Here is a 14,008-nt window from a genome sequence, read left to right as displayed (position 1 = left end):
AAAAAAAAAAGAAGAGAAAAACCTCCAGTTTGCTGTCTGACACAAGTGTGTAAGGCACACAGTAAACATTCGGTAAGCTCTTAAGTCAGATGAGATTAAAAGTAATATTTTTTACATGGATTGTTAATGCCAAACAAACCTGTATGGAACTCATATTACACATTACTCTAACCACACCATCCCATTGGTGAAATGTTGTGGGAATGGTTTTACTTAGGAAAAGAGAGGTTTGTCAGACTTAATTAGAAGAAGGATGGAGCTAACATTAGCCTGGAAGAAAATCTGTTTAAGACAGAAAAAGAAATGTGAAATTGGAGCAGAGGTTCAGGACGACCCTGAAACAAATCTCAAGATTTGGATCAGTGCTTCCTAAATGTTCCAGCTTCAGACCCAAACAATGGAAATGTAAGAGGGATATAATCCAAACAGAGACAACACAATCTGCATCCACAGCCAGTTTATTCACTATTAAATGTTGCTTTCAATTCATTTATTGCTTTCATTTATTTTCAAGTCCTGTCACCTTTTATATTGTTAAAATGCTAATCATTTCCTGACATCTTTTTTCATTCATTTCTGATGGGGATGTAAAGACCCCCAAATTTCCATGTTCAGGATGGCAAGTGGGTCTCAAAGCCCAACTTTGGGGACCACTGGTTTATATCAAAGCACATTCATGAGATAAAAACCAACTGCGTCTCTCTTGCTGTGTAAATCTAGTAGAAAATCAAAAACTTGCTGTGGCATTTTCAGCAAAAGGAGTCCCTCCCCTCTCACCTGCGAGGCGAAGGGACGCAGAGTTGTAGATGGCTTCGTCTCGCAGCTCCCTCACGTATACGGTTACTGTGGAGACGGCGTCGGGCCAAACTCCATCAGACACACGGACCTGGAACTGGTAGGTGCCGGGTAGGGTGTTCTCCTTGATGATAAGGAACCCGGTACGCTTGTTCAGGATGAAGTAACTAGGGGAAAACACAAATACGAAATTTATTGAATACACTGTAAGGGTAAGAAGAGAGCACATGCTGTTTGGTGCATCAAGTACAATTGTAAAAAGTTTTCCATCTCAACCTGGCTTTTAGTGGAACAAGTAATAGCCCCCTTATTAAAACTATTAACAATGGTATTAACTTGGTCAAGTTTTACAAGTCACACTTTGGCCTGCCAAATGTCTAGCCTGTAGAATTCAAATCCTGTAATCACATAAAAGAACCTGTTTGACAACATGAAGTAGGCTAAAAGATCTGAAAAAAAAAACAAAGAAAAAAACTGATAATTTTCCAAATAAAACAAAATTAAGAAAGGAGGAGTAAACAGTGTGATATGATAGTGAAATTCATTATCCACTTATATGGAACAGTAGTGAATATCCCCCAATGGAACAAGAGAAGCAGCTTTGTTGTCTCTTGTTGTTGTTTGTGGATGACGCTTGTGTGCTAGAGCTACTAGTGAACCAGAAACATCCGATTACCAAGGTTCTGACCGGAACCTTTGAAAGTAAAATGCTATTCAATTAAGTTAACATTTTTACTCATAATTAATGTGTTAAAGTTCTAGCTCTAGAAAAAAGACATCTTGACGACATACATGTAGAATTACTAATCTATTATTGTAAGGTGTTTTTCTGACCACGTAAGCTTAAATTAAAACAGAATTCCGAGAAAAAAAAGAGATGTACCTACTGAGAAAGAAGTAAACATGGCGGTGGTAGTGTGGTGGTGTGGGCTCGATTTGCTGCTTCTAGATGAAGATTTTTACCTCTGAAAGGCTGAAAAACAGCCTTGTACAATGATTGAAAACCGACGTAGATTCTCTTACTGGACTGTAAAGAAGCTCTAAATATAATAATCAATATAAAAGAAAAGTGAGTCAAATTTTTTTCTATAGTGACTTATAAAATGATATTGTGGGGTGGAGCGTACGTGGGGTTAGTCCGACCTCAAAGGGGTCCACTGGACCACAGTAGAGCCTCGGAGCAACACTGTCATGTTTTCATATAAATCTGCATTCAGCATTTGATCAAGACAGAAACAAACTTGGACTCCGCTGTCAGTCTGCTCTTGAGGTTAAGAAAAAGAGGAAGAAGTGATGAATTAGGGAGAGCGACTTTAAAAAGGGGAAAAAAACTTCAACACTTAGACGTGTGAGGAGGCAATTTTACTTGATTCTTTCAATCAATGCTGCCCTTGTACAGTAAATTAACTCATTCACTTTAATTACAGAGGAAACCTGAGGCAGAGCCTTGGAAAATCAAATAATATACTACTTGCAGTGTCAAGAGCTGCATTTAATTCATTTAGAGAACATTGAATAAAGTGTGCTTCGAGCCCTAGGTTCAGTAATTAGTACCAAACGTATTACTGCAGGATTACTTTATTTGATTCTTAAAAATGAGCTTCTCAGGGTTCTGAATGTCAGATTTGATTCCTCATTATAAAGTTAGTCGTTTCTCCTTTAGGTGAAGGTATTCTGTTTGCAAGAATCTGAACAGATGTTGAGTGATAACACAGCAAAAAAACGCCCCAAGCAAACACATTAAACTTTAAAAAGTTTTGCTCTGTCACATTTATCACCTACTTTTTTTTAACCACATGATCTGTTCTGATACTTTAGGCCTACCAGGTGAAGAAGTTGGTACCAGTTCAGCTTTGTTCCACAAAAAGCATATATAGAGATGAAACACTAATTGCTTAATAGACTTTGTTGAATCTGTTGTCAAAATGACATCCATTTTTCTCAACCAGGTCAGGTTTTTATTCTAATTTGATTTAGAGAAATTCCATCCTCTGACTAAATTGACGACATTTTTGTGACATTTCCATTAATATTTCTCATCCACAAAAGGTTTTAGGGAAAAAAAAAAAAGTTTTCTAACAGAGTGTATTAATTAAATGCTACAAACATGGATTTCTGTAAACTGAATAATAAACCCTGATAATGGTAAGTACATGTAAATTGAACATCCTCCATCTCTTTTCCGTCCTGATGGAATCTCTCCTCCTGCTCGTCACTCATTGATCAGATTCTCAGGAAATTTATCCAGATGTGAGAACAAGTCATGCATTTTGATGCTCATATTGCATCAATAGTTCAAAAACGTAACCTGATTGAGCAAAACTAATATGATTTTTGGATTTAGCCCATCAGAATTACCCTAAAACAGTTGAAAAAACACAGACAATTTCTTGGCTGTTGACCAGTGTAATCCATAATAGCAAGTAAGGGTTTCACTTGTAAGTGGTCATAATGTTATGCCTCTTTGGCATATCCGTTAGATATGTTTGTGGAAGGATCAATCTTTTGTTAAATAAAGGTTGAATATCATTTATAATAAGACAGTAAGTTAAAACAATAAATAAATCTGTTCATGCTTGGATATTAGGTCTGTGCCAGCTCTTTATTTGAGCAAACAGAACAGATCAGAGCCTGGTGAAATGTGTTTGAATATCACAATGAAAAAAATCCTCAGTGGTTAGGTGGATTTGTATTAAATACTCTATAAAATATGGCAACTCTTATGTCTGTAGTAGGGTTTGGTGGTGCCAAAACCATAAACGTCTTCGCAGCTCACAAACATTTATTTATTTTGTTTTAGAATCAACCAGGCATTGCTGTTGTACTATTTTGGTTCACAGCTCCAGAATAATGCAGGAACTTTGAGCTTGTAAACATCATCTCTTCTGCCATCTGGCTAGACAAGTGAGCCACACATGTGCTCTGATGTGAGCAGGACTGGCAGCCTGCTGGGAATCAGGTGACACACAATCAATGGCTCGTGTTGTGTTTTCCTCCTGGTTGTGTGACAACACACAACACTGGCAAGTAAACAGAGATGTCTGAAGGAACGGATCAGATCGGTTCTGAACAGTCAGTCAGTATCTTACCAGCAGCAGGAATTATCTCCCAAGCATCACAGGCTGGGAAAATGTTGCGTACTGTTGCACTTTGCAATTTGTGTTTGTTGTGGACCCTAGGCCAGGTTGATCTTTAGCATAGACAACCACGGGCTTTACAATCCGCAAATGTAAAGGTAGTGGCAGTAGTGTTTGCGTAAAAGAAAACATATAAAAAATAAAAAAAAATAGATGTATTTTGTAGTTTAGAAGTCAGCTTTGGATGTGGCTGTAAACTAGCTTTTAGGTGAACTTTTCTCTCTGTTAATTCAAACTGAGGTCTTATTTTAATGTACCGGTAAGTGTTTAACTGCCAGAGCTTGTCAATAAATTCAGAAGCAGCATCTTGTGCAAAACACATTAAAATGAGAAATCACCATCACAATCTGCAGCCACGCTGCTTCTGTTCTGTTGCTGTATGTAAAAGAAATATATTTGTTAATGAATCTAAACGTAAAAAGAAGAGCATGTCCATTACATTTGATTTTTCTGTCTTCTGTTGCAACAGGTAAGAGTATGATGCACTGAGATGTCAACAACTCGTTTTTTTTTTTCTTCCATAATCTGTGATCAACTGGCAGTCTGGGGAGGAAAGTCCAGAGGTCTATTCACTGTCCACTGGTGCCCCCAAGAGCTCAGATAATCGTTACATTTTTATATTATTATAATTAGCTCTAATGTCTCCACTGTTAAAGTACTCTTCATCAGCGCAGACAGAGTGTTTGCACACCGTACCATGAAACTGGATGAGCTTATCATCGAGTTGTTTCTGCAACATTTGAAAAGCGCTTCTGCACATTGCATAGGATTAACAGTATGTGTGGCACTTAAGACACACAGTTATTAAAATGTATCTAACATCTGAGCCTACTTGGATTAGATGGTTATACCACTACATTTTCTGCATTAAGGTGATCATAGACAGCAATTTAGTCATATTAATTTTACATTCAAATGAAAGGCAGATATGTTTTGGGTTCTTATAAGATGACTGACAAAGAACTAGCAACAAATACTAATGATATTTAAGTTCAAGAAAAGGACAACTTTATGTTCAGCAAACGCAGATCTTTCTACGTTCGTATTATGAAGCCCTTTCATTTTATATACTGTTATAAAAGAAAACAGTACAAAATAAACACATAAAACAGGAAGCACTGATCTGCTCATTCTGTTTTACCTTGGCATGTGTCCCTCAAAGACGTAGGTCTTATTATCCCAGTCATCAGGGTCAGGAGCATAGACCTTTCCAAGGACTGTAGTTGGCATGCGGCCTGAAAAGAGAGGCATGAATTAGCTGCTCTGTACCTGTGCCGATAAAACAACGTATTATTGCTGTTTGCCCATAATTTAAATGTCAGATGCAAGTTTTATGCTTCTTTGAACGTGGACCTCCAAATTCTGTCTAAGGTCGGCACTTCCTTACTCAATAAGACTTCAACTGAATCTGGCTGGACTTTGTTTCATTCATAACTTTTCACTCACTGTGGATTTTAATATTCTAATATTCCGTTTATAATCAGAACGGCTTGAGTGATATAAAAATGTATTTGATTTATGGTGCATCTGTGCAAAATTGGATATTTATTGTACCTGTATTTGTATTTATTGTATTTATTGTACCCCCCCAGCCCCCCTAAAAAAAAAAAAAAAGAGGAGTGGATGCAAATGCTTCAAGTTTCATTCACAATTTTTTTCCCAGCATGCATGATTGGAATTGATTTGCCCAGAAAAATGATAATACAGATATAAAAGTCCGGTCAGAATGTACAATAATCATAATCAAGAAGAAAGAACTAAAGGTTGTGAAAGTCCTTTAAATGTAAAAGGCAGACCTTAAAACGATGACATTTTAAGGTTGCAGTTTGTCTTTGCCAGGAGTTGTGAATGTGAAAGTTATGTACGACTGAATAAAGTTGTTGTCATTCTTGGTCACTGACAGCAGGTATTTCAAACAAAACTAAATTAAGGTTCTCTCTGCTGTAAGACGTGCAAAACTATTCTTCTAAAACCAGACAGTCTAAAAGCTGGTGTGGTTTTTTCTTCGGTTTTTGCACTACTTTAAATTCTAGTAGTAAATACACCAAAGTTTGTGATGTAGGGTGAGAAGCTGTGAAAACTCTTGAGGTGTGCAGTTTTCCAAGGCAGCTTGTGTTAAAAGCCCGCCAGGCTGAGGCCCGTATCATCCTTCATCTCCTCACCTCTGTGGCTGTTGATGGATATCTGTTTCTCTCCCGCTACGTGAGCGTGATCATTCTGGTCACCAATGGTCACAGTCAGGGTGCTGGTCACCGTTTTGGCCGGGCGGCCACTGTCGCTCATGACAATGGGCAGGAGAAACTCCTTCTGGCGCTCGCGGTCGAACGTCCTGAGGGCCGTCAGAGTGGACGTGCCGTTCAGGTTATCCTGGAGGTAGAAGTCGTTGCCGTAGCGATACTCCGGTGGGACGGTGAAGTGAAAGGGCGGCCCGTTCTCGGGAGAGTCCCGGTCCACGGCTCGGAGGAGGACCGAGGTTTGGTTCAACCTCACTACCTGAACGAGGAAGAAGAGTCTGAGGAGTTTGTTGCTTTTTTAAAACCACCAACACTTGGTGCTATATTTAATGAAAAGAAAAGATAAAACAACATTTTAGTAAACTGCAAACAATTTAAGTTTCTGGTTGCGAATTGAACATATTCCTCTTCAGTTAATTATGTGTTTATACCAAAATTACATGTTTGCTTGTTTTTGTTGTTTGATTTTTATTTCATTTCTAAAACAATTGGTTTAGTGGCATAACAAAGTGACATGTGGATCGCTGTAAGGATAGTGGAAACACTGATGCAGCTAAATGTGGATTGTAACTAAACTAAACTAAATTAACTAAATTAAACCATTGCGTCTAATAATGCTTAGAGTCCAGCTTACCTGTGGACCAGCCACATTCTCAAAGACGACAGGAGAGTAGGCAGCCTCAAACTCTGGTCCGTTATCGTTAACATCCAACAGGGGCAGCTGAACTGTGGCGCTGCCTGTCAAAGCAGGCATCCCGTGATCTGTTGCTATGACAACCAAGTGATGCTGAGCTGTTTTCTCTCGGTCCAGCGGCCGGGCCACCGAGAGTAGGCCGGACTGGTCGATGGTGAACAGGCCCTCAGGGTCTGAGTCTTCCGACAGGCTGTAGGTGATTTCGCGGTTTTGGCCCGAGTCCGAGTCACTGGCCACCAGACGGGCCACGCTGGTTCCCACGCTGACGTCCTCTGGTAGCGGCGCAAGGGACAGGAAGTGTGGAATGAAGACAGGCGTGTGATCATTATAGTCCTCCACCTCGACCACGCAGTGCAGAAAGCTGGAGAAGTCCAGATCCTCCACCTGGAAGACGAGACGCACAGTGTCACATTTCATAAGGACAAAAAAAAAACACTGACTTTATGACTTGCAAACAGTTTTTCAAGTTTTCCTTTTCACTTGTATATACTAATTTGCCATTCAGTATGAATAAGTAAAAGATATTAGTGGTGGGACTTGATTAAATTGTTTTTAAAAAAGCAACCTTTTCTATTCAAAAACCCTTTTACCTGCTAAATTATTGAATAAATAAACATATGAGCTCAAAACATTATTGTTTTTAATCTATTATTCAGGTTGTTCTAACATCAGATTAGAGTAAAGTGTTATTCTGGCCATTCAGCTTTCCGGTGTTTCAGGAACTCCTGATCATTCGTGGAACTTCTTTAGAAATGTGGAGTGTGGACGCTGATGTTAGCATTGAGATGCCATTTTAGACTTCAATAGCTTCACTAACAGGCTAACTCTTTTTAGCACAACAATAATATTTTCTATAAGATTGTTTTGAAACAAAAATGGACTCCCAGTGGGCCAACAGAAGCTGCTTTATATGTTTATTGATGTTTGTGGAAATAACTTCAGTGTCAGTTTTACGGACATAACGTCACGAGTAAATACAAATACAAAGATTCAGCCACACATTAGTGGGTGAAACAAAAAGAAAGAAAAGACAAGACACCTATGTAAATAATGAATCAAAATTAATGTGCAAAAGTCTCAGCCCTAAAAATATTGGTCATAAAAAGGGAATCTTAGGACCAAGTCTTGGAGGCTATCTTTCAGCTGCAGTTTAAGCTCAAAGACTTAAAAAACTGCTAGCATTAGCAATTTGTTGCTTTTATATACTCCTAATATTTTTGTTATAATTACTAAGAGTTGGAAAAATATACCAAAGAAATTTTTATTAATGTACTTCAAGAATCATTGAGAAACTTTAAATCTTCACATTGTGCCGCTGGGAATCTTATGACCTTCAGACACCAAGTAGGCTCCAGTTGAAATTTTATTCTAATCACCCGTACTGTATCATCAACTATGGATTCTCTCCTCTGTATAAACCTGAATGCAGAAAAGTGATGGGTCAAATGCACAGAGCAGATGGGACAGGATGTAAACAAATAAAAGGCTATTTATCAAAACTAGTCAAAGTAAACCGTCAGAAACTGTTTGTATGATCTAACATTCAGCAGCAGAATGGAACAGCAGGTTCTTACAATGGGCTGAGGAAACCAGGGGGTCTGAGTAATGAGTGGTGTAATAGCTAGTACTGGTTTTAAATGAACAATGAGTGGGAAGCCGGTGCCTAAGGCAACCAGGAAATCTTGTGGCTGGAAGTTAGAGAACATAGTAACCAAAACTGTTCAACACACGAAAACAGAGAAAAACAAGAATCCAAACCAATATCAAACCTCGGCCTCATGACAGTAAACAGAAAGCAACAGACGAAAATGTTTCACGGGCAGATTTACAGATACTTTTGTGTACCTTCAGCGTGAGGTTGAACTTCTGTTCACTGTGTCGTTCATAGTCCAAGCGCTTCTTCAGCCTCAGGACTCCACGCTGCTCCTGCTTGTGACTGACCATGTAGAACTTCTGCTCTTGATCTCCGGCCACAATGCTGAAGGTCAGCTGAGCGTTTTCTCCAGTGTCTCTGTCTTCTGCAGCCAGCTCCAGAACCTTACAACAAACAGGAACGTTGTGAAAACAAAGCAGGTTCTGTGCTTGGAAATAGCTGGAAGTCACAGAAGTTTGGTCATCTATCTAAGTTCACTCCCAGTGTTCTGCAGCATGAGGTCAGAACAACAACTGTACAGTTTGTTATCCCGAAGAGCTTAGAGGGCTAGATACATTTAAAAGAATGATATTGGCATAATTTGGGGCTTTTAATAATTAATTTGAACAATTCTCATTTTGGGATGAAGACACAATAGTGTCTGTGGATTTTGAAAAACAAATACATTTTGTGAAAGTTTCAATTCATGTGGATTTTGTCTACTCTACATAGCACTGGAATTAAATATATGATGATAAAAGCTACGAGTTACACCGCAACTTAATATTTTGTCAAATGTTCCTTAGTAAGATGAGGGATAACCAAAACAAAACAGGCGTTTCATCAAGTTTCTGGTTCAGTGGGGTTCATGTCATTGGGTTGGTTTCCTGGAACAAACATGTTTATGTGATTCTTTATATGACTGGTGTCCTGATTAAGTGTTTTACAGATGTTTGTCTAGAGTAGTGTGTACTGTGATTGCTGCCATAGAGTCATGGCCAAACAGTTATCTCTAAAAGAAACAATAAATAGTTCTTGCTATCACCTTAGTACCACAAAATATGACAACAAAACTTTAAGTCCATATTGACTAACCTACATGAAAGAGGGTTTAACGTAAAGATGGACTGAGGGGCAAACAGGATCCAAAATCAACACTGTCAAACAAGACTGGAGATTGCTGCTGGCCACACAGACAGAGGAGGAGAAGATAAAGGTGATTGACCACAGCGACTGGAAGAACGACTTTCAAACACTGTAGGCCTCCTAACTGTTAAATATAGTAATGATAGGAGCATGCTAAGGGTCTGATTTACTTCCAGTATTACCAATGAAGACATAGGACTACTCCTACTTCACCCTGAATTTGTTTCTCAAGTTTATCGTTTAATATCACCAACTGAAAATGCATTGGTAAAAGAGCAAAAATTGTGTCTACATGTGACTACCACTTCATGTCCCAGATCCATGACTCACTAACAACCTGCTAAAGATGTACCAATATCCAATGGAGTACCTACTGAACAACAACTCACAACAATTACTATAAATGACATTATTAATAATATACCCAGCCTCTGAAATAGTGACCTTATCCAGAAATCCAAGTCCTCCACATGTTCATTAGATCTTTTCCCAACACTTCTTGTAAAACAATGCTTTTGTTCCCAGTTGTTTCTGCCATCATCCACTCCTCTCTTTCATCTTGAATTCTTCCTACTACCTTCAAAACTGCAGTTGTTTCAGCTATCCTTAAAAAACCTGGATTGGATCCAAACGATTTCAATAATCACTGGCCTATTTCTAACCTTCCTTTCATCTCCAAAATTCTAGAAAAAAAATGTGCCTCTCCACTTTATCTCCACTTAACCAAGAACAGTCTGTATGAACAGTTCCAGTCCGGTTTTCACCCTGGTCAGAGAACAGAATCTCCTCAGATTCACTAACACTCTCCTCATGGCATTAGATTTGGGTTTACTTTTTCTACTCATTCTGCTTGGTCTCAGTGCAGCTTTCAATAATATCACTCACACAGTCCTGCACCACAGACTCTCTTCCATCGGGATCACACACACTCCTTGCTTGGTTTCAGTCATATCTCTCTGGCCGCACTCAGTTCATCCAACTCAAATCATTCAAATCCCATCTATCTCCAGTGGTTTCAGGTGTGCCCCATGGCTCTTTCCTGGGACCCCTTCTTTTCATCATCTATCTTCTCCCCCTTGGTAATATCTTTCGTAAATTTATCATCCACTTCCAGTGTTTTGCAGATGACACCCAGCACACTTCCACCTCTGTTCAATTAACCGACTTCGTCCGTCACTCTCCCTCCACTCTGCTTCCGTTTTGGTTTATAATCTGGTAATTTCTCGAATTTATCATTGTAATTCTCTCCTGGTTGGTCTGCCTCATAAAACTATCTGTAAACTTCAACTGGTTCAAAACTCTGCTGCTCACATTATTACCAAAATGGCCTCATTTCACCACATCACTCCAGTTCTACAACAACTTCACTGGTTTCCTCTTTCATTCAGAATTCAATTTAGATTCCTGTTGTTTACATTCTAGGCAATCCACAACCTTGCACCTCCTTATCTGTCTTATCTTCTGCACATCACTACCCACTCACATTCCCTTCGTTCTTCCTCTTCCATCCAGCTCAGTGTGCCTCTTGTCCGTCTCTGCACCATGGGGAATAGAGCCTTCTCTTACTCTGCTCGCCAACTCTGGAACGCTCTTCCCCCTGACATCCGTAATATTAACTCTCTTCTGACCTTCGAATCACATCTCAAAGCTTATCTATTCAAGTTAGTCTTTGACTGTGCAGTTACTTTGTGGTTTTGTCTCTTTGTAGCCATTTCTTTACTGTTTAATTTGTGTTTTTATTTTGTAAAGTGTCCTTGGAAGTTTTGAAAGGCGCTGACAAATAAAACGCATTATTATTATTATTATTATTATTATTATTATTATTATTATTATTATTATTATTATTATTATTATTATTAATAATAATATTATTAAACATTTTAAATTACCCTTTCGATTTTACTCTTCAGTAAATGGAAGCATAAAAGTTACAAATTACACATCTCAACAGGAATGAAAACTCACTTTAAGCCTAAAGAAACTCCACAAAGCCCTGATGAATCTGTCTTCAGTTACACCGTTTTGATCAAATGAACAATTACTGTTCCTGAACTGACTTTGTTGTAAAGCTGACTAATGACTCAGCAGAAGCATTGAGCGCCGCCGCATTATCCACCTTACCTCTGCTGCAGGACAATTTCCTGCTTTTAAAAGAAAGGATTTTGTGCAGATTAAAAAACAAATTAGTTCCACTTAAGTTATCAACGACTACCAGCTGGCATGTTTAGGAAATGAATTTGGATCAGTGCCAAAATTCTGATACATCTGAGCGGTTTTGAGTTATTAAAAGCTGCAAACAGGTGCAGAAAGTAGAGAGTCTAGACTTTCATATCTTGGAGAAACATTTAAAACCCCTCAAGGTTCAACGTATATGAGCAAAAACAATCAGGTGTGAAATCTACATTTGCATTTATTCCTACGAAGGACTAAGAGCGTATTTAGAATAAATTAAGCTAAATTTCATGCGTTAAAACCAATGTTGACCCACCTGTGTGTTGGGCTCTGAGTTTTCAGAGATCCTTGCCTGACAGGAATGATCGATGAACCTTGGAGCGTGGTCGTTGACGTCTGCAATCTGAATGGTTGCGGTTCCAGTTCCCGTCATCCCTCCTCCGTCTCTGGCCTCGACGAGGAGGAGGTAGGACTCCACCTGCTCCCTGTCCAGACCGCCCAAGCCCACGGTGATGGTTCCCGTGGTGGGATTGATGCTGAACATTTCTGAGATGGTGGGCACTCCGCCCAGTTTGGCATTTGTGGCGTCTAAGATGCCCACGATCCTGTAGGAGAGCACGGCGTTCTGTCCCACCGCCGAATCGTCCAGGTCAGTGGCAGTCATCTCCATGACGGACGTCCCGATAGCAGAGTTCTCGGCTACATCTCCGTGGCAACTGAGGGCGCAGGGGAATATGGGGGCATTGTCGTTGATGTCCCACACGTTGATGATAACGTCCGTAAAGCCCGTCAGGCCTTCCCCGCCCTCATCTGTTGCCAGGACGACGAAGCGCCAGACGGCGCGTTCCTCGCGGTCCAGCGTCCTCTGAGCGTAGATCTTGCCAGTGACCTCATCGATTATGAACTCGCTCTCAGCACCCTGGCCATGAAGGGAGTACCGCAGGGCCTCCTGGTCGGCATCCTTATCAGGGTCAGACGCTGTTACCTAGAACGTCACCAGCACAGGGAGAACATAACCAGAGTTTTTTGGGGTTTTTTTAATGCCAAACGGTTGCCGAAATATTGCAGAGGTGAAGAGATCTCTTGAGGAAAGATGTTCAAATGTTGTTCTGCTCTGTGGAGTTAAGCACTCTACCAAGAAAATCCCTCCCCAAAAATATCTAGCTTAGGATCTGAAATAAGGGTGGATAATGTTTTGATTTATAGACGGCGATGTAGAACTAGAAAAATTGGTCCATATGTAGCGGAAACCAGAAGTTTTCTCACACTGAATAAAACAACACATACACCCTTTTCATTTCCAACTGACCTCTTGTTTTAGGTCAGTTGGAATCATCAAAATTACTTCTACTTCTTAAATTTCACAATAATGAGAGAACGAATGTGTCAAAGATTTAATAATTGGACTTCACTCTTAGGTAATCTCCAATCATAAACTCACTGATTATGATTGGAGTCGAAATCATTTATTATCTGAATAATAAATTATTACTGTCTCTTTAAACAACGAGGGAAAGCCAAGATTATGCCATGGCTTTGAAAATCTCTGACATGACTGACTGACATGTTCAAGTTATTCTTTATTATGTATGTAAACTTCTGGTTTGTACTGTATCTTTACATTCTTAAAGGAATGTTATACACTACTGTTATCTTCCATGAACATCCAGGCCTTTTTGCATTCCTGAGCAGACTAGAAAACAATGTTATTCTCTGACTATTCCTAAATGTAGATTCTGCCTCTAGATGAGTTCTTGTAATTTCTTTTAAATACCCTGAAGGTGACCTGCTTTGACAGCCTGAGATGTTTTCACAGCATAAAATGCAAACACCACACCTGAAATTAACTCTGGAGTAAGTATATAATGGAGGAATTGTCCACACCTTTGAGTCAATTGCTAAAATATGAAAAAAATAAATTAAAAAATAGCGATTGGGAAACTTTTATGATTAATGTGATCTTTTCTAAATTTCTACTGTACATTTTATACTAAAAACATACTATATCGTTACCGCCACTATCTTTTTTAACTATTTGCATGCCTGTACACACACACACACACACGCCCACACACAGAGCACAAAGCTAAGGCTAAAATAAATGACATACTAGGGAACGCCCTCTTTAGGACAGACCTTAGATAGACGCTAACAAAGAGAACTACAAACTGTTGTTAGATCCCATTTTGCTCTGTTA

The 14,008-nt window shown here is 39.3% G+C and overlaps 1 protein-coding gene across 1 annotated transcript in view; it reads right to left on the bottom strand.

The window, feature by feature from the left end:
* si:ch211-186j3.6 (neural-cadherin) overlaps nt 1-14,008 on the bottom strand; it is a 300,924-nt gene that overhangs the window by 115,660 nt on the left and 171,256 nt on the right. Inside the window, 6 exon segments of the mRNA XM_044098247.1 lie at nt 778-962; nt 5,074-5,167; nt 6,095-6,425; nt 6,801-7,244; nt 8,706-8,897; nt 12,128-12,796. Of these exon segments, the coding sequence (XP_043954182.1) occupies nt 778-962; nt 5,074-5,167; nt 6,095-6,425; nt 6,801-7,244; nt 8,706-8,897; nt 12,128-12,796 (1,915 nt within the window).

This window comes from Gambusia affinis, linkage group LG02, assembly GCF_019740435.1.
Source record: "Gambusia affinis linkage group LG02, SWU_Gaff_1.0, whole genome shotgun sequence".
Classification (NCBI taxonomy): Eukaryota; Metazoa; Chordata; class Actinopteri; order Cyprinodontiformes; family Poeciliidae; genus Gambusia; species Gambusia affinis.
The sequence above is the reverse complement of the archived record's forward strand: the minus strand, read 5'-3'. Positions and strand labels throughout refer to the sequence as shown.